The following is a 19488-nucleotide window of genomic DNA, read 5'->3' as shown; positions in this document are numbered from 1 at the left end:
GGGGCGGGGGGGGGGGATCTATAGGGGCGCCTATAGGGGGCGTGGGGGGCTTATGAAGACGTGGGGGGCTTATAGGGGATGTGTAGGGGCCTGTAGGGCACCTGTAGGGGTCATATGTAGGCTATAAGGGGGAGGGGGAGGCCCTATAGGGGACTCATAGGGCTCTATAGGGGCCTTATGGGGCCTATAGGGGACGTGTGGGGCTTATAGGGTCCCTCCCAAACCCTTAGCCCCCCCTCCCGAGCCCCCTCAACCCCCAAAGCCCCCCCCCATGACCCCCGCCATGACCCCCTCAAACACCTCTCAGCGTCTCTTGGCCTTTATTGCAGCTCTGGGGGACACACACACCCCCCTCCCCACACTTGGGGGGCTGGGGGGGGGGGGGGGGCACAGCTGTGGGGCCAAGCGAGGGGAATGCGGGGTGGGGGGGGTGCAAGGAAAAGGGGGGGAGGCTGCCCCCCACTTGGGGGGGGCTGTGACCCTCATTTATGGGACCACCTCACATATGGGGGGGGTGACCTCCACTTATGGGGCTGCCCCACGCTTTGGGGGGGGTGTTGAACTTGGGGGTGGCCCCCACTTATAGGGCTGCCCCACACTTGGGGGGCTGGGGGGGCAGACATTCCTCCAGGTCTTGGCTTTAAGGCATCTCGAAGCAGCCCCCCCAGCCCACCCCCCAAGAGGAAAAGGGGGGGGGGGTTACTTGGTGGGGGACACACACACACACACGGAGGTGACACCAGGACATGCGGGTGGAGACGGGTCCGGGGGGGACCTGGGGGGGGCAAAAGGTGGGGTTGGGGGGCGCAGACCCTCCTGGGGGGGGGGGGCTTGAGGGATGGAGGGGGCACCCAAATGATTTGGGGGGGGGCTGGGGGAGGGTCTTGGGGTCACTCAAGTTATTTGGGGGGGTCTTGGGGGCACCCAAGTGATTTTGGGAGGGCCGGGGGGGGGTTTTGGGGGCACTCAAGTCATTTGGGGGGGGTCTTGGGGGCACCCAATTGATTTGGGGGGGGTCCCTGTGGTCTCCCTCGAGGGACAGAGGGGTTTGGGGGCACCCCAGGGATATGGGCGGGGGGGTTCCCATGGGTTTTGGGGTCCCAAGGGGCTGCGGGGGGGGCACCCAAAGGAGGGGTGGGGGATAAATTGGGTGGGGGTCCTTGGGTCCTGCGGGGGGTGGAGGGGGGTCTCGGGGGTACCCAGAGGATGGGGGGGGCACCCAAGGGATACGAGGGGGGGTTTGTGGGTCCCATGGGGCTGGGAGGGGGGGGGTCAGTGGGGGGGGGTCTCCAATACCTGGCGGGGGGGGGGGATTAACTGGCCGCCGTCTCCTGGCGCAGGGGGAAGAGCTGGGAGGGGTCCTCAGCCTCGCAGGCGCAGGACAGGTCGCTCCTGGGGGGGGGGGGGTGTCAGCATGAGGGGGGCCCCCCCAACCCTCCAGACCCCCCCCCCCAAAACCCCCAGCCCCCCCCCATACCGGTTATCGTTGATGTCTGTTACGTTCCCTGCAAGAAAGAGCAGCAGCTCAAGGAGGGGGGGAGGGGGGGTTGGGGTGCCCCTCCTCACTCTGTTCCCCCCCCCATCCACCTCCCCACCCCAGGACACCCCCCCCCACTCAAGCCCCCCCCCTCCTCACCGTTATCCACGTTGAGCTGCTGGTAGGTGTCCGGGGGGGGCTGGCCAGCGTGGGGGGGGTGGCAAAGCTGGGGGGCACGGAAATGTTGGGGGGCCAGAGGCTTTGAGCCCCTTGGGCACTGCTGGCACGGGGCGGGGGGGGCACCTTGTGCCCTGCCCCCCCCAATTCCCTCCCATTAGCTCCCTATTACTTCCCATCCCTTGACGCCCTCACCCCCCCAGTGCTCCCCATTCCCCCCCATCCCCATCCCCTGCCCCCCAACCCCATTCCCCCCCATCCCTTGCCCCCCCCACCCCCAGTGCCCCCCATTCCCCCTCATCCCCTGCCCCCCAACCCCATTCCCCCCATCCCTTGCCCCCCGCCGCCCCCCAGTGCCCCCCATTACCCCCCATCCCTGCCCCCCAACCCCATTCCCCCCCATCCCTTGACGCCCTCACCCCCCCAGTGCTCCCCATTCCCCCCCATCCCCATCCCCTGCCCCCTCAACCCCATTCCCCCCATCCCTTGCCCCCCCACCCCCAGTGCCCCCCATTCCCCCCATCCCTTGCCCCTCAACCCCATTCCCCACCCTCCCTGCCCCCCTCACCCCCCATTCCCCCCATCCCCTGCCCCTCCCACCCCATTCTCCCCCTCCCTGACCCCTCACCCCCCCATTCCCCCCCCTCCCTGCCCCCCTCGCCCCCCAGTGCCCCCATTACCCCCCATCCCCTGCTGCCGAACCCCATTCCCCCCCATCCCTTGCCCCCCAGTGCCCCCCAGTGCCCCCCATTCCCCCCATCCCTGCCCCCTCAACCCCATTCCCCCCATCCCAGCCCTCCTCGCCCCCCAGTGCTCCCCATTCCCCCCCATCCCTGCCCCCCAGTGCCCCCCATTCCCCCATCCCTGCCCCCTCAACCCCATTCCCCCCCATCCCTTGCCCCCCCACCCCCAGTGCCCCCCATTACCCCCCATACCCTGACCCCAAACCCATTCCCCCATCCCTTGCCCCCCCCGTACCCCTCATTACCCCCCATTCCCCCATCCCTACCCTGCCCCCCAAACCCATTCCCCCCATCCCTTGCCCCCCCACCCCCAGTGCCCCCCATTCCCCCCATCCCCTGCCCCCCAACCCCATTCCGCCCTCTCCCTGCCCCCCAGTGCCCCCCATTCCCCCCCATTCCCCCCATCCCCTGCCCCCCAACCCCATTCCCCCCCTCCCTGCCCCCCAGTGCCCCCCATTCCCCCCCTTTCCCCGCACTCACAGGGCCCTGGGGGGGGCCGCCCCCCCCGGGGAAGCCCTGGAAGAGCCCGTTGCTGTAGCTCAGCCCGGGGGGCGACGCCACCGGCAGCTGCCCCGGCCGCACCGGCTTGGCTGGGGGGGCATGGGGTGGGGGGGGGGCTGAGGGCAGCACCGGCCCCCCCGGCCTGATGACCCCCCCATTGCCAGCCCCACATTCCCCCGCACACCGCCCCATTACCCCTCAATTACCCCCATATCCCCTGCAATTACCCCCCCTACCCCCCCATATCCCCCCCATTTACCCCCCATATTCCCCCCCAGTTACCCCCATACCTCCCCCATATCCCCCAAATCCCCCCCAATACCCCCATACCCCCATACCCCCATACCCACCCCAATACCCCCAATACCCCCATATCCCCCCCATACCCCCCATACCCCCATTACCCCCAATACCCCCCCAATACCCCCCAATACCCCCCATATCCCCCCATATCCCCCCAAACCCCCCAATTACCCCAAATCCCCCAATACCCCCCATAACCCCCCAATCCCCCCAATACCCCCATATCCCCCAATACCCCCATATCCCCCATATCCCCCCAAATCCCCCATATCCCCCCCAATACCCCCATATCCCCCCATAATCCCCCCAACCCCCCCAACCCCCCAATACCCCCATATCCCCCAATACCCCCATATCCCCCATTACCCCCATACCACCCAATTACCCCCAAATACCCCCCATAACCCCCAAAACCCCCCATAACCCCCATATCCCCCCATACCCCATACCCCCAATACCCCCCATATCCCCCCAATAGCCCCATATACCCCCCAATTACCCCCATATCCCCTGCAATACCCCCATAACCCCAATTACCCCCCATATCCCCCCCAATTACCCCCATATCCCCCAATTACCCCCCATATCCCCCCAATTACCTCCCAAATCCCCCCATATCCCCCCATAATCCCCCCTATCCCCCCCATATACCCCCCAATTACCCCCATATACCCCCCAAATACCCCCATACCTCCCAATTACCCCCCATATACCCCCCAATTACCCCCATATCCCGCAATTACCCCCCATATTGCCCCACAGTTCCCCCCATACCTCCCAATTACCCCCCATATACCCCCAATTATCCCCATATCCCCCAATTACCCCCATATTCCCCCCCAGTTACCCCCATACCTCCCAATTACCCCCCATATACCCCCATATTCCCTCCATATCCCCCCCAATTACCCCATATGCCTCCCAATTACCCCCATATCCCCCCCAATTACCCCCATATCCCCCCAATTACCTCCCATATCCCCCCATATCCCCCCATAATCCCCCCTATACCCCCCATATCCCCCCAATTACCCCCCAATTACCCCCCATATCCCCCCAATTACCCCCATATCCCCCCATATCCCCCCATATCCCCCCATAATCCCCCCTATACCCCCCATATCCCCCCAATTACCCCCATATACCCCCCAATTACCCCCATATCACCTGCAATTACCCCCATATCCCCCCAATTACCCCCATATCCCCCAATTACCCCCCATATCCCCCCAATTACCTCCCATATCCCCCCATATCCCCCCATAATCCCCCCTATACCCCCCATATCCCCCCAATTACCCCCCAATTACCCCCCATATCCCCCCATATTCCCCCCCAGTTACCCCCATACCTCCCAATTACCCCCCAATTACCCCCATATCCCCCCCAATTACCCCCATATCACCCATATCTCCCCCATATTCCCCCCCAGTTACCCCCATACCTCCCAATTACCCCATATCCCCCCAATTACCCCCCAATTACCCCCCATATCCCCCCATATCCCCCCAGTTACCCCAATATCCCCTGCAATTACCCCCATATCCCCTAATTACCCCCCATATCCCCCCCAATTACCCCCATATCCCCCAATTACCCCCCATATCCCCCCAATTACCTCCCATATCCCCCCATATCCCCCCATAATCCCCCCTATACCCCCCATATCCCCCCAATTACCCCCCAATTACCCCCCATATCCCCCCAATTACCCCCATATCCCCCCATATCCCCCCATATCCCCCCATAATCCCCCCTATACCCCCCATATCCCCCCCAATTACCCCCATACCCCCCCCCCCAGTTACCCCCCTCTCCCCCCATCTCCCCCCGTACCGACGTTCCCGGGCCCCCGGCGCCCCCCCCGGGCCCTGACGGCTTCTCGGATCCGCTCCACCTCCTGCTGGTAGCGGCGCTTGTCGAGCCGGGCGCCCTCCTTGGCCTCTCTCAGCGCGCCCTCCAGCGCCTGCACCCTCCCAGCCGTAGCGCGGAGCCGCTTCTCCAGCTTCGGAAGCTCGCAGCGCAGGTCTGCATTGTCACGGACCAGCTGCGGGGGTTGGGGGGGGGGGGTGTCAGCGAGGGAAGGGCACCCAGGGCACCCCCAGAGCATCCCCAGAGCACCCAGAGCATCCCCAGAGCGTCCACTGCATCCTCAGAGCATCCCCAGAGCATCCCCAGAGCATCCACTGCATCCACAGAGCACCCAGAGCATCCACACTGCGTCTAGAGCATCCACACAGCAACCACACAGCATCCCCAGAGCATCCACACTGCATCCAGAGTGTCCCCAAAGCGTCCACTGCATCCCCAGAGCATCCACACTGCATCCAGAGCATCCCCAGAGCATCCAGAGCATCCACACAGCAACCAGGGCATCCCCAGAGCACCCACAGCATCCACACAGCAACCACAGAGCATCCCCAGAGCACCCACAGAGCACCCAGAGCATCCACACAGCAACCAGAGCATCCCCAGAGCATCCACAGCATCCCCAGAGCACCCAGAGCATCCACACTGCATCCAGAGCATCCACACAGCAACCACAGAGCATCCCCAGAGCACCCAGAGCATCCCCAGAGCATCCACTGCATCCACAGAGCACCCAGAGCATCCCCAGAGCAACCACACAGCATCCCCAGAGCATCCCCAGAGCATCCACTGCATCCCCAGAGCACCCAGAGCATCCACACTGCGTCTAGAGCATCCACACTGCATCCAGAGCATCCACACAGCAACCAAACAGCATCCCCAGAGCATCCACACTGCATCCAGAGTGTCCCCAGAGCGTCCACTGCATCCACAGAGCATCCACAGAGCACCCAGCGCATCCACACTGCGTCCAGAGCATCCACACAGCAACCACAGAGCATCCCCAGAGCATCCACTGCATCCGCAGAGCACCCAGAGCATCCACACTGCATCCAGAGCATCCCCAGAGCATCCACACTGTGTCTAGAGCATCCACACTGCATCCCCAGAGCATCCCCAGAGCATCCACTGCATCCACAGAGCAACCACACAGCATCCCCAGAGCATCCGCAGAGCACCCAGAGCATCCACACTGCATCCAGAGCATCCACACAGCAACCAAACAGCATCCCCAGAGCATCCACACTGCATCCAGAGTGTCCCCAGAGCGTCCACTGCATCCCCAGAGCATCCACACTGCATCCAGAGCATCCACAGAGCATCCAGAGCATCCACACAGCAACCAGGGCATCCCCAGAGCACCCACAGCATCCACACAGCAACCACAGAGCATCCCCAGAGCACCCACAGCATCCACACAGCAACCAGAGCATCCCCAGAGCATCCACAGCATCCCCAGAGCACCCAGAGCATCCACACTGCATCCAGAGCACCCACACAGCAACCACAGAGCATCCCCAGAGCACCCAGAGCATCCCCAGAGCATCCACTGCATCCACAGAGCACCCAGAGCATCCCCAGAGCAACCACACAGCATCCCCAGAGCATCCCCAGAGCATCCACACTGCGTCTAGAGCATCCACACTGCATCCAGAGCATCCACACAGCAACCAAACAGCATCCCCAGAGCATCCACACTGCATCCAGAGTGTCCCCAGAGCGTCCACTGCATCCACAGAGCATCCACAGAGCACCCAGCGCATCCACACTGCGTCCAGAGCATCCACACAGCAACCACAGAGCATCCCCAGAGCATCCACTGCATCTGCAGAGCACCCAGAGCATCCACACTGCATCCAGAGCATCCACACTGCATCCCCAGAGCATCCCCAGAGCATCCACTGCATCCACAGAGCACCGAGAGCATCCACACTGCGTCTAGAGCATCCACACAGCAACCACAGAGTATCCCCAGAGCATCCACTGCATCCGCAGAGCACCCAGAGCATCCACACTGCATCCAGAGCATCCCCAGAGCATCCACACTGCATCCCCAGAGCATCCCCAGAGCATCCACTGCATCCACAGAGCACCGAGAGCATCCACACTGCATCTAGAGCATCCACAGTGCATCCCCAGAGCATCCCCAGAGCACCCAGAGCATCCACACTGCGTCTAGAGTGTCCCCAGAGCGTCCACTGCATCCACAGAGCATCCACAGAGCACCGAGAGCATCCACACTGCGTCTAGAGCATCCACACAGCAACCACACAGCATTCCCAGAGCATCCACTGCATCCGCAGAGCACCCAGAGCATCCACACTGCATCCACAGCATCCCCAGAGCATCCACAATGCATCCACAGCATCCACACAGCAACCACAGAGCATCCCCAGAGCATCCACTGCATCCAAAGAGCATACAGAGCATCCCCAGAGCATCCACTGCATCCACAGAGCACCGAGAGCATCCACACTGCGTCTAGAGCATCCACACAGCAACCACAGAGTATCCCCAGAGCATCCACTGCATCCGCAGAGCACCCAGAGCATCCACACTGCATCCAGAGCATCCCCAGAGCATCCACACTGCATCCCCAGAGCATCCCCAGAGCATCCACTGCATCCACAGAGCACCGAGAGCATCCACACTGCATCTAGAGCATCCACAGTGCATCCCCAGAGCATCCCCAGAGCACCCAGAGCATCCACACTGCGTCTAGAGTGTCCCCAGAGCGTCCACTGCATCCACAGAGCATCCACAGAGCACCGAGAGCATCCACACTGCGTCTAGAGCATCCACACAGCAACCACACAGCATTCCCAGAGCATCCACTGCATCCGCAGAGCACCCAGAGCATCCACACTGCATCCACAGCATCCCCAGAGCATCCACAATGCATCCACAGCATCCACACAGCAACCACAGAGCATCCCCAGAGCATCCACTGCATCCAAAGAGCATACAGAGCATCCCCAGAGCATCCACTGCATCCACAGAGCACCGAGAGCATCCACACTGCGTCTAGAGCATCCACACAGCAACCACAGAGTATCCCCAGAGCATCCACTGCATCCGCAGAGCACCCAGAGCATCCACACTGCATCCAGAGCATCCCCAGAGCATCCACACTGCATCCCCAGAGCATCCCCAGAGCATCCACTGCATCCACAGAGCACCGAGAGCATCCACACTGCATCTAGAGCATCCACAGTGCATCCCCAGAGCATCCCCAGAGCACCCAGAGCATCCACACTGCGTCTAGAGTGTCCCCAGAGCGTCCACTGCATCCACAGAGCATCCACAGAGCACCGAGAGCATCCACACTGCGTCTAGAGCATCCACACAGCAACCACACAGCATTCCCAGAGCATCCACTGCATCCGCAGAGCACCCAGAGCATCCACACTGCATCCACAGCATCCCCAGAGCATCCCCAGAGCATCCACTGCATCCACAGAGCAACCACACAGCATCCCCAGAGCATCCGCAGAGCACCCAGAGCATCCACACTGCATCCAGAGCATCCACACAGCAACCAAACAGCATCCCCAGAGCATCCACACTGCATCCAGAGTGTCCCCAGAGCGTCCACTGCATCCCCAGAGCATCCACACTGCATCCAGAGCATCCACAGAGCATCCAGAGCATCCACACAGCAACCAGGGCATCCCCAGAGCACCCACAGCATCCACACAGCAACCACAGAGCATCCCCAGAGCACCCACAGCATCCACACAGCAACCAGAGCATCCCCAGAGCATCCACAGCATCCCCAGAGCACCCAGAGCATCCACACTGCATCCAGAGCACCCACACAGCAACCACAGAGCATCCCCAGAGCACCCAGAGCATCCCCAGAGCATCCACTGCATCCACAGAGCACCCAGAGCATCCCCAGAGCAACCACACAGCATCCCCAGAGCATCCCCAGAGCATCCACACTGCGTCTAGAGCATCCACACTGCATCCAGAGCATCCACACAGCAACCAAACAGCATCCCCAGAGCATCCACACTGCATCCAGAGTGTCCCCAGAGCGTCCACTGCATCCACAGAGCATCCACAGAGCACCCAGCGCATCCACACTGCGTCCAGAGCATCCACACAGCAACCACAGAGCATCCCCAGAGCATCCACTGCATCTGCAGAGCACCCAGAGCATCCACACTGCATCCAGAGCATCCACACTGCATCCCCAGAGCATCCCCAGAGCATCCACTGCATCCACAGAGCACCGAGAGCATCCACACTGCGTCTAGAGCATCCACACAGCAACCACAGAGTATCCCCAGAGCATCCACTGCATCCGCAGAGCACCCAGAGCATCCACACTGCATCCAGAGCATCCCCAGAGCATCCACACTGCATCCCCAGAGCATCCCCAGAGCATCCACTGCATCCACAGAGCACCGAGAGCATCCACACTGCATCTAGAGCATCCACAGTGCATCCCCAGAGCATCCCCAGAGCACCCAGAGCATCCACACTGCGTCTAGAGTGTCCCCAGAGCGTCCACTGCATCCACAGAGCATCCACAGAGCACCGAGAGCATCCACACTGCGTCTAGAGCATCCACACAGCAACCACACAGCATTCCCAGAGCATCCACTGCATCCGCAGAGCACCCAGAGCATCCACACTGCATCCACAGCATCCCCAGAGCATCCACAATGCATCCACAGCATCCACACAGCAACCACAGAGCATCCCCAGAGCATCCACTGCATCCAAAGAGCATACAGAGCATCCCCAGAGCATCCACTGCATCCACAGAGCACCGAGAGCATCCACACTGCGTCTAGAGCATCCACACAGCAACCACAGAGTATCCCCAGAGCATCCACTGCATCCGCAGAGCACCCAGAGCATCCACACTGCATCCAGAGCATCCCCAGAGCATCCACACTGCATCCCCAGAGCATCCCCAGAGCATCCACTGCATCCACAGAGCACCGAGAGCATCCACACTGCATCTAGAGCATCCACAGTGCATCCCCAGAGCATCCCCAGAGCACCCAGAGCATCCACACTGCGTCTAGAGTGTCCCCAGAGCGTCCACTGCATCCACAGAGCATCCACAGAGCACCGAGAGCATCCACACTGCGTCTAGAGCATCCACACAGCAACCACACAGCATTCCCAGAGCATCCACTGCATCCGCAGAGCACCCAGAGCATCCACACTGCATCCACAGCATCCCCAGAGCATCCACAATGCATCCACAGCATCCACACAGCAACCACAGAGCATCCCCAGAGCATCCACTGCATCCAAAGAGCATCCAGAGCATCCCCAGAGCATCCACTGCATCCACACAGCAACCACAGAGCATCCCCAGAGCACCCACAGAGCACCCAGAGCACCCACAGAGCATCTACACTGCATCCAGAGGGCACCCAGAGCACCCACAGAGCATCCCCAGAGCACCCAGAGCACCACAGAGCACCCAGAGCACCCCCAGAGCATCCCCAGAGCACCCAGAGCACCCCCAGAGCACCCCCAGAGCACCCAGAGCACCCACAGAGCACACAAAGCACCCCCAGAGCACCCCCAGAGCACCACAGAGCACCCAGAGCACTCACAGAGCACCCAGAGCACCCACAGAACATCCCCAGAGCACTCACAGAGCACCCATAGAGCACCCACAGAGCACCCACAGAGCACCCAGAGCACCCCAGAGCACCCAGAGCACCCCCAGAGCACCCCCAGAGCACCCAGAGCACCCAGAGCACCCACAGAGCACCTCCAGAGAACCCAGAGCACCCCCAGGGTGGGCGCATGGCACCCACTGCACCCAACAGTGCTGGGGGGGGGTCCCAGCCTCCCCTGCCCCCCTCAAGTGGCTCCATGTGGGGGGGTCCCAGCCCCCTAAAAGTGCTGGGGGGATGTCCCAGCCTCCCATGTCCCCCCAGTTATTCCATGGGGGGGCTCCCAGCCCCCTAAAAGTGCTGGGGGGGGTCCCAGCCTCCCCTGCCCCCCCCAAGCAGTTCCATGGGGGGGCTCCCAGCCCCCTAAAAGTGGTGGTGGGGGGTTCCCAGCCTCCCCTGCCCCCCCCAGGCAGTTCCATGGGGGGGGGTCCCAGCCCCCTAAAAGTGCTGGGAGAGGTCCCAGCCTCCCCTGCCCCCCTCAAATGGTTCCATGGGAGGGGGCCCAGCCCCCCCAGCAGTGCCACATGCAGCAAGAGGTTTGTGACTGTGAAGTGTGGGGGGGGGCACCACAGCCAGGTGGGGGGGGCAGCAGGTGGGGGGGGGCAGGAAAGTGCTGAGCAGGGCAGTGCCCCCCCCCAAAAAAAAATTAGGGGGCTCCAAGTGGCAGGGAAAGAGGGAATTTGGGGGGTCCATCCTCCCTGGGGGAGGGTGATGGGGTCCCCCCCCCACTTCGTGCTGCCTGGGGGGGGGGGGGGGCGGTACCTTGCACACCCAGAGATCCAGCTGGGGGGGGGCAGCAGGGGGGCAACAGAGGATGGGGGGGTCAGCATGGAAATGGGGGGGCAGGATGGAAATTGGGGGGTAGAATGGAGGGGGGGCAAGATGGAAATGGGGGGCAGGGTGGGGGGCAGGATGGAAATGGGGGGCAGAATGGGGGGGCAGGATGGGGTACAGGGGGTAGAATGGAGGGGGGGCAAGATGGAAATGGGGGGCAGGATGGGGGGGTGGAATGGGGGTGCAGGGTGGAGGGAGGGGAAGATGGAAATGGGGGGGCAGGATGGGGGGGCAAGATGGGGTACAGGGGGGCAAGATGGAATTGGGGGGGCAAAATTGGGGGGCAGGATGGAATGGGGGGGCAGGAGGGGGGGGCAAATTGGGGTGGGGGGGTCAGAATGAAGCTGGGGGGGAGGGTCTGGATGGAGCCCAGAGGGGGTGATGCTGGGGGGGGGGGCTGGCACTTTCGGGGGGCTGTTGGAGCGCTGGAGGGGGGGGGGGAGGGGGGGGGGATGGGCCCCCCCGGCCCCCCGCTTTGCCCCCCCCCCCCTTGCCCCCCCCCCTCACCTGTTTGTGAACCTTTGTAAGCTGCTCCAGGTTGTTCTCAAGAAAGGAAATCTTCTGCTTCTGGGAGTGCAGCCCCCCGCTGTCCTCGGGCTCCAGCTCAGCGCTCTGCACCCCCCGGGCACCCCAAAAACCAGCTGGGCACCCCCAAATCCAGCCTGGGACCCCCAAAACCCCACCGGGCAACCCAAAAACCCAGCTGGGTACCCGCAGGATCCAGCCGGACACCTCCAAATCCCAGCCAGGCACCCCAAAACCCAGGGGCACCCCAAAGCCATCGCACCCCAAAACACGGCTGGGTACCCCAAAACTCCTCTGGGCACCCCAAACCCAGCTGGGCACCCCAAAAGCCATGGGACCCTAAACCCACGGCACCCCCAGCCCATGGCATCCCCAAAACCCAGCCAGGCACCCCCAAAATGCAGCCTGACACCCCCAAAATCCAGCCGGGCACCCCAAACTCGCCCTGCACCCCCAAACCCAGCATCCCAAATCCCCTTGGCACCCCACAAACCCCCCCATGGCGCCTGAAAACCCAGCCTGGCACCCCCAAAAGCCCCATGCCACCCCAAAACCCGGCACCCTCAAACCCCCTTGGCACCCCAAAACCCAGCCTGGCACCCTGAAACCCCATGGTACCCCCAAACCCAGACAGGCACCCCCCAAAACCCCATGGCACCCCCAAACCCAGACAGGCACCCACAAAACCCATGGCACCCCCCAGCCCATGGCAACCTAAAACCCCCATGGCACCCCAAAACTTACCCTGGCACCCCCAAACCCCCATAGCACCCCCAGCCTCAATGACGCCCCCAAACCCAGCACCCTCAAACCCCCTTGGCACCCCAGAACCCAGCCTGGCACCCTGAAACCCCATGGCACCCCGAAACCCAGACAGGCACCCCCCAAAACCCCATGGCACCCCCAAACCTGGCACCCCCAAATCCAGCCTGGGACCCCCAAAACCCCACCGGGCAACCCAAAAACCCGGCTGGGTACCCGCGGGATCCAGCCGGACACCTCCAAATCCCAGCCAGGCACCCCAAAACCAGGGGCACCCCAAAGCCATCGCACCCCAAAACTCCTCTGGGCACCCCAAAACACAGCTGGGTACCCCCAAAACACAGCCAGGCACCACAAAACCCAGCTGCGTACCCCCAAAACCCATCTGGGCACCCCAAAAGCCATGGGACCCTAAACCCATGGCACCCCCAGCCCATGGCATCCCCAAAACCCAGCCGGGCACCCCCAAAATGCAGCCAGACGACCCCAAAATCCAGCCGGGCACCCCAAACTCCCCCGGCACCCCCAAACCCAGCATCCCAAATCTCCTTGGCACCCCACAACTCCCCCCATGGCGCCTGAAAACCCAGTCTGGCACCCCCAAAAGCCCCATGCCACCCCAAAACCCGGCACCCTCAAACCCCCTTGGCACCCCAAAACCCAGCCTGGCACCCTGAAACCCCATGGTACCCCCAAACCCAGGCAGGCACCCCCCAAAACCCCATGGTACCCCCAAAGCCAGACAGGCACCCCCCCAAAACCCCATGGCACCCCCAAACCTGGCACCCTGAAACCACATGGCACCCCCAAACCTGGCACCCCCAAACCCAGCCTGGCACCCTCAAACCCCCTTGGCACCCCCAAACCCAGACAGGCACCCCCCAAAACCCCATGGCACCCCCAAACCTGGCACCCCCAAACCCAGCCTGGCACCCCTATTCCCCATGGCACCCAGATCTCTCAGCACCCCAAAAGCACGTCACCCCAAAACCCAAGGCACCCACGGCCCATGGCAACCTAAAACCCCCATGGCACCCCAAAACTTACCCTGGCACCCCCAAACCCCCATAGCACCCCCAGCCCCTATGGTACCCCCAAATCTGGCACCCCCAAACGTCCTTGGCACCCCAAACCCCCCATGTCACCCCAAAACCCAGCCTGGCACCCCAAAACCACCATGTCACCCCAAACCCCAGCCTAGCACCCCAACCCCCCCCTTGGCACCCCCAAACCTTCCCTCTCTTTTTAGCCACCCCCCTTCTGCCCCCCATTTTTCACCCCCCTTCCATTTTTACCCCCCTCTGCCCCCCGTTTTTGCCCCCTCCCTCCTCAATTTTTTGGGGTCCCCCCCCTCACTTTCTTGACTCGAGTTGTGACGTCTTGAACAAACAGCTTGCGCAGATTGTGGAGGGTCTGGAGTTCACGAGCCTTGGTGGGGGGGGGGAAGAGGGGGTGAGGGGGTCCCCTAGACCCCCCCAAATCCCCCAGACTCCCCCAAACCCTCCCAGGACCCCCCCAAACCCCCTGGCCCCCCCCCCCCATTTACCACGGTCTCCTCCAGCCCCTTGAGATCCTGCTTCGACTGCTCGTGGCGCTCGTAGAGTAACCTGGGGGGACACGGGGGTGGGGGGACCCCAAATTTAAGGAGGGGGGCACCCCGATATTGAGGGGACACCCCAAGGATGAGGGGGGCTCCATAGGTTTGCTGGGGGAAACCGCAAGGTTGAGGGGGGACCTGAAGGATGAGGGGGTGCCCCGAGGATGAAGGGGGCACCCCGAAGGTGGGGAGGCACCCTAAGTTTGGGGGGGCACCCCAAGGGTGATTGGGGGGTCCTGGGGGGATGTTAGGGTCCCAAGGGCGATTTTGGGGTCCCAGAGAGATGTTGGGGTCCCAGAATGATGGTGGGGTCCTAAGACTGATGTCGGGGTCCCAGGGGTGATGTCGGGGTGCCAGGATAATTTTGGGGTCCCAGGGTGATATTGGGGTCCCAGGGATGATGTTGGGGTCCCAAGGGTGATTTTGGGGTCCCAGAGTGATGTTGGGGTCCTAAGGCTGATGTTGGGGTCCCAGGGGTGATGTTGGGGCCCCAGGATAATTTTGGGGTCTCAGGGTGATTTTGGGGTCCCAGGATGATGTTGGGGTCCCAGAGCGATATTGGGGTCCTAAAGCTGATGTCGGGGTCCCAGGGGTGATGTCGGGGTCCCAGGGTGTTATTGGGGTCCCAAGGTGATGTTGGGGTCCCAAGGGCAATTTTGGGGTCCTGGGGCTATGTTGGGGTCCTAAGGCTGATGTTGGGGTCCCCAAGAGTGATGTTGGGGTCCTAGGATAATTTTGGGGTCCCAGGGTGATGTTGGGGTCCTAGGGATGATGTTGGGGTCCCAGGATAATTTTGGGGTCCCAGAGTGATGTTGGGGTCCTAAGGCTGATGTTGGGGTCCCAGGGGTGATGTTGGGGCCCCAGGATAATTTTGGGGTCCCAGGGTGATTTTGGGGTCCCAGGATGATGTTGGGGTCCCAGAGCGATATTGGGGTCCTAAAGCTGATGTCGGGGTCCCAGGGGTGATGTCGGGGTCCCAGGGTGTTATTGGGGTCCCAAGGTGATGTTGGGGTCCCAAGGGCAATTTTGGGGTCCTGGGGCTATGTTGGGGTCCTAAGGCTGATGTTGGGGTCCCCAAGAGTGATGTTGGGGTCCTAGGATAATTTTGGGGTCCCAGGGTGATGTTGGGGTCCTAGGGATGATGTTGGGGTCCTAGGATAATTTTGGGGTCCCAGGATAATGTTGGGGTCCCAGGGATGATGTTGGGGTCCCAAGGGCAATTTTGGGGTCCTGGGGCTATGTTGGGGTCCTAGAGCAATGTTGGGGTCCTAAGGCTGATGTCGGGGTCCCAGAAATGATGTCGGGGTCCCAGGGTGTTATTGGGGTCCCAAGTTGATGTTGGGGTCCCAAGGGCAATTTTGGGGTCCTGGGGCTATGTTGGGGTCCTAGGATGATGTTGGGGTCCCCAGGGCGATTTTGGGGTCCCAGGGGTGATGTTGGGGTCTCAGGCTGATGTTGGGGTCCCAAGGTTGAAGTTGGGTTCCCAAGGGCAATGTTGGGGTCCAAGGGATGATTTAGGGGTCCCAGGGGTGATTTTGGGGTCCCAGGGTGATGTTGGGGTCCCAAGGCCGATTTTGGGGTCTCCAGGGGTGATTTCGGGGTCCCCGGGGTGGTTTTGGGGTCTCACGTGAGCTCCTGCAGCCGTGCGGCCTTCGCTCGCTCCTCGCCCCTCAGCGCCTCGTGCTCCGCACGCAGCTTCTCCAGCTCCAGCTCCAGCTTCTGGTTCAGGCTGAGCACGGACAGACAGACGGACAGGAGGTCAGGGGGCAGGTGGATGGACAGGAGGATGGATGGACAGATGGACAGACAGGAGGTCAGGGGGTGGGTGGGTGGACAGCAGGACAGACAGACGCACAGGAGGTCAGAGCATGGACAGGTGGACACGAGGACAGACGGACAGACAGGAGGTCAGGGGGTGGGTGGGTGGACACGAGGACAGACGGACAGACGGACAGACAGTAGGTCAAGGTGTGGATGGGTGGACAGGAGGACAGACGGACAGACAGGAGGTCAGGGGGTGGGTGGGTGGACAGGAGGACAGATGGACAGACAGGGGGTCAGAGCATGGATAGAAGGACAGATGGACAGATGGACAGAGAGGAGGTCAGGGGGTGGTCAGGTGGACAGGAGGACAGACGGACAGACAGGAGGTCAGGGGGTGGGTGAGTGGACAGGAGGACAGATGGACAGACAAGAGATCAGGGGGTGGATGGGTGGACAGGAGGATAGATGGACAGATGGACAGACAGTAGGTCAAGGTGTGGATGGGTGGACAGGAGGACAGATGGACAGACAGGAGGTCAGGGGGTGGGTGGGTGGACAGGAGGACAGACGGACAGACGGACAGACAGGAGGTCAAGGTGTGGATGGGTGAACAGGAGGACAGACAGACAGACAGGAGGTCAGAGCATGGATAGAAGGACAGATGGACAGACGGACAGATGGACAGACAGGAGGTCAGGGGGTGGGTGGGTGGACAGGAGGACAGACGGACAGACAGGAGGTCAGGGGGTGGGTGGGTGAACAGGAGGACAGACAGACGGACAGGAGGTCAGAGCATGGACAGGTGGACACGAGGACAGATGGACAGACAGTAGGTCAAGGTGTGGATGGGTGGACAGGAGGACAGACAGACAGACAGGAGGTCAGAGCATGGACAGGTGGACACGAGGACAGACAGGCAGATGGACAGACAGGAGGTCAAAGGGACAGACAGATGGACAAGTGGTCAGGGGGATGGACAGATGGGTGGGAGCGGGATGGACGGACGGAGGGACAGGGCTCAGGACAGGGATGGGGTGGAGGTCACGGTCAAGGACAGGGGCGAGGGTTGAGGTTGGGGTCAAGGTCGGGGACAGAGGGTCAGGGTTGGGGTCAGGGACAGGGTTGGAGGTCAAGATCGGGGTCAGGGTTGGAGATTGAGGTTGGGGACAGGGATGGAGGTCAAGGTCAGGGACAGGGATGGAGGTTGAGGTTGGGGATGGGGTTGGAGGTCAAGGTTGGGGACAGGGGGTCGAGGTTGGGGGCAGGGATGGAGGTGAAGTTTGGGATCAAGGTTGGGGTCAGGGATGTTGGTCAAGGTCAAAGTCAAGGACAGGGATGGAGGTCAATGTTGGGGACGGGGGTTGAGGTTGGGGACAGGGATAGAGCTTGAGGTTGGGGTCAAGGTCAAGGTTGGAGGTCAAGGTCAGGGACAAGGATGGAGGTGAAGGTTGGGGTCGGGGTCAGGGTTGGAGACTGAGCTTGGAGTCAAGGTTGGAGGTCAAGGTTGGGGACAGGGATGGAGGGGAAGGTCGGGGTCAGGAAGGGAGGTCGAGGTTGGGGTCAAGGTTGAGGACAGGGATGGGGTCAAGGTCAAAGTCAAGGACAGGGATGGAGGTCAATGTTGGGGACAAGGGGTTGAGGTTGGGGACAGGGATGGAGGTTGGGGTTGGGGTCGGGGTTGGAGGTCAAAGCTGGGGTCAAGGATGGAGGTTGAGGTTAAGGACAGGGTTGGAGGTCAAGGTTGGGAATAGGGATGGAGGTCAAGGTCAGGGTCAAGGACAGGGTTGAGGTAGAGATTGGGGACAGGGATGGAGGTGAAGGTCAGGGTCAGGGTGGGAGATCGAGGATGGGGTCAAGGTTGGAGGTCGAGGTTAAGGTCAGGGATGGAGGTTGAGGTTGGGGACGCGGTGTTGAGGTTGGGGTCAAGGTTGGAGATTGAGGTTGAGGACAGGGCTGGAGGTCAAGGTTGGGGACAGGAGGTCAAGGTTGGGGACAGAGATCAAGGTGGAGGTTGAGGACAGGGTTGGAGGTCAAGATTGGGAAGAAGGATGGAGGTCAGGGACAAGGATGGAGGTGAAGGTCAGGGTCGGGGTCAGGGTGGGATCGAGGTTGGGGTCAAGATTGGAGTTCAAGGTTAGGGTCAGGGATGAAGGTTGAGGTTGGGGACAGGGGGTTGAGGTTGGGGTCAAGGTTGGAGATCGAGGTTGAGGACAGGGCTGGAGGTCAAGGTTGGGGACAGGAGGTCAAGGTTGGGGACAGAGATCAAGGTGGAGGTTGAGGACAAGGTTGGAGGTCAAGATTGGGAAGAAGGATGGAGGTCAAGGTCGGGGACAGGGATGGAGGTTGAAGTTGGGGACAGGGACAGAAGTGAAGGTCGGAGTCGGGGTCAGGGTTGGAGATCGAGGTTGGGGTCAAGGTTGGAGGTCGAGGTTGGGGACAGGGATGGAGGTTGAGGTTGGGGTCAAGGTTGGAGGTCGAGGTTGGGGTCAAGATTGGAGGTTGAGGTTGGGGACAGGGATGGAGGTTGAGGTTGGGGTCAAGGTTGAGGACTGGGATGGTGGTCAAGGTCAGGGTCAAGGACAGGGTTGGAGGTCAAAGTTGGGGACGGGGATGGAGGTTGAGGTTGGGGTCAGGATTGGAGGTCAAGGTTGGGGACAGGGATGGAGGTTGAGGTTGGGGTCGTTGTTGGAGGTCGAGGTCGAGGTCAGGGTTGGGGACTCACTCGCGCAGCTCGTCGATGATCTTCTGGCGCTCGTTGACCTCGTCCCGCAGGCGGCCGAGCTGCTTCTGCTGCGCCTCCCGCTGGCTCTCCAGCTGCAGCTGCAGCGCCTTCTGCGCCCCACACAGCACCCCAAAAAGTGACCCCCACCCCGAAACGGACCCTGAACCCCGAAACCGACCCCCAACCCCAACCCCAAACCCCCAAACTGACCCCGCGCTCCAAAACTGACCCCGAACTCCATAAATGACCCTGCACCCTGACCCCGAACCCCAAATCTGACCCTGAACCCCAAAACTGACCCCCCACCCCAACCCCGAACCCCAAAACTGACCCCAACCCCCAAAACTGACCCCCCATCCCAACCTTGAACCTCAAAACTGACCCCCAACCCTGAACCCCCAAAACTGACCCCACGGCCCAAAAATGACCCTCCACACGAAAACTGACCCCCAACCACAACCCCAAACCCCAAAACTGACCCCCCCACCCCAACCTCGAACCCCAAAACTGACCCTGCACCCCAAAAATGACCCCAAACCCCGACCCTGCTCCCCAAACTGGCC

The 19488-nt window shown here is 61.8% G+C and overlaps 1 protein-coding gene across 2 annotated transcripts in view; it reads right to left on the bottom strand.

Moving 5' to 3' along the window:
* Positions 1-303: 303 nt before the first annotated feature.
* Positions 304-19488, bottom strand: part of KIF5A (kinesin family member 5A) — a 39257-nt gene continuing 20072 nt past the window's right edge. Inside the window, exons 19-29 of one of the 2 annotated variants that reach the window (XM_069878987.1) lie at positions 18926-19035; positions 16067-16168; positions 14389-14449; positions 14199-14270; positions 12063-12167; positions 5038-5248; positions 2878-2987; positions 1637-1703; positions 1478-1505; positions 1297-1392; positions 304-775 (exon numbers count right to left, since the gene is read on the bottom strand). In XM_069878987.1, the coding sequence (XP_069735088.1) occupies positions 1314-1392; positions 1478-1505; positions 1637-1703; positions 2878-2987; positions 5038-5248; positions 12063-12167; positions 14199-14270; positions 14389-14449; positions 16067-16168; positions 18926-19035 (945 nt within the window). In that variant the 3' untranslated portion in view covers positions 304-775; positions 1297-1313. The remainder of the gene's footprint in view (positions 776-1296; positions 1393-1477; positions 1506-1636; positions 1704-2877; positions 2988-5037; positions 5249-12062; positions 12168-14198; positions 14271-14388; positions 14450-16066; positions 16169-18925; positions 19036-19488) is intronic. The other variant, XM_069878988.1, reaches the window with a different exon arrangement.

The sequence above is a fragment of the Phaenicophaeus curvirostris genome, chromosome 30 (genome assembly GCF_032191515.1).
Source record: "Phaenicophaeus curvirostris isolate KB17595 chromosome 30, BPBGC_Pcur_1.0, whole genome shotgun sequence".
In the NCBI taxonomy this organism is placed as follows: Eukaryota; Metazoa; Chordata; class Aves; order Cuculiformes; family Cuculidae; genus Phaenicophaeus; species Phaenicophaeus curvirostris.
The sequence above is the reverse complement of the archived record's forward strand: the minus strand, read 5'-3'. Positions and strand labels throughout refer to the sequence as shown.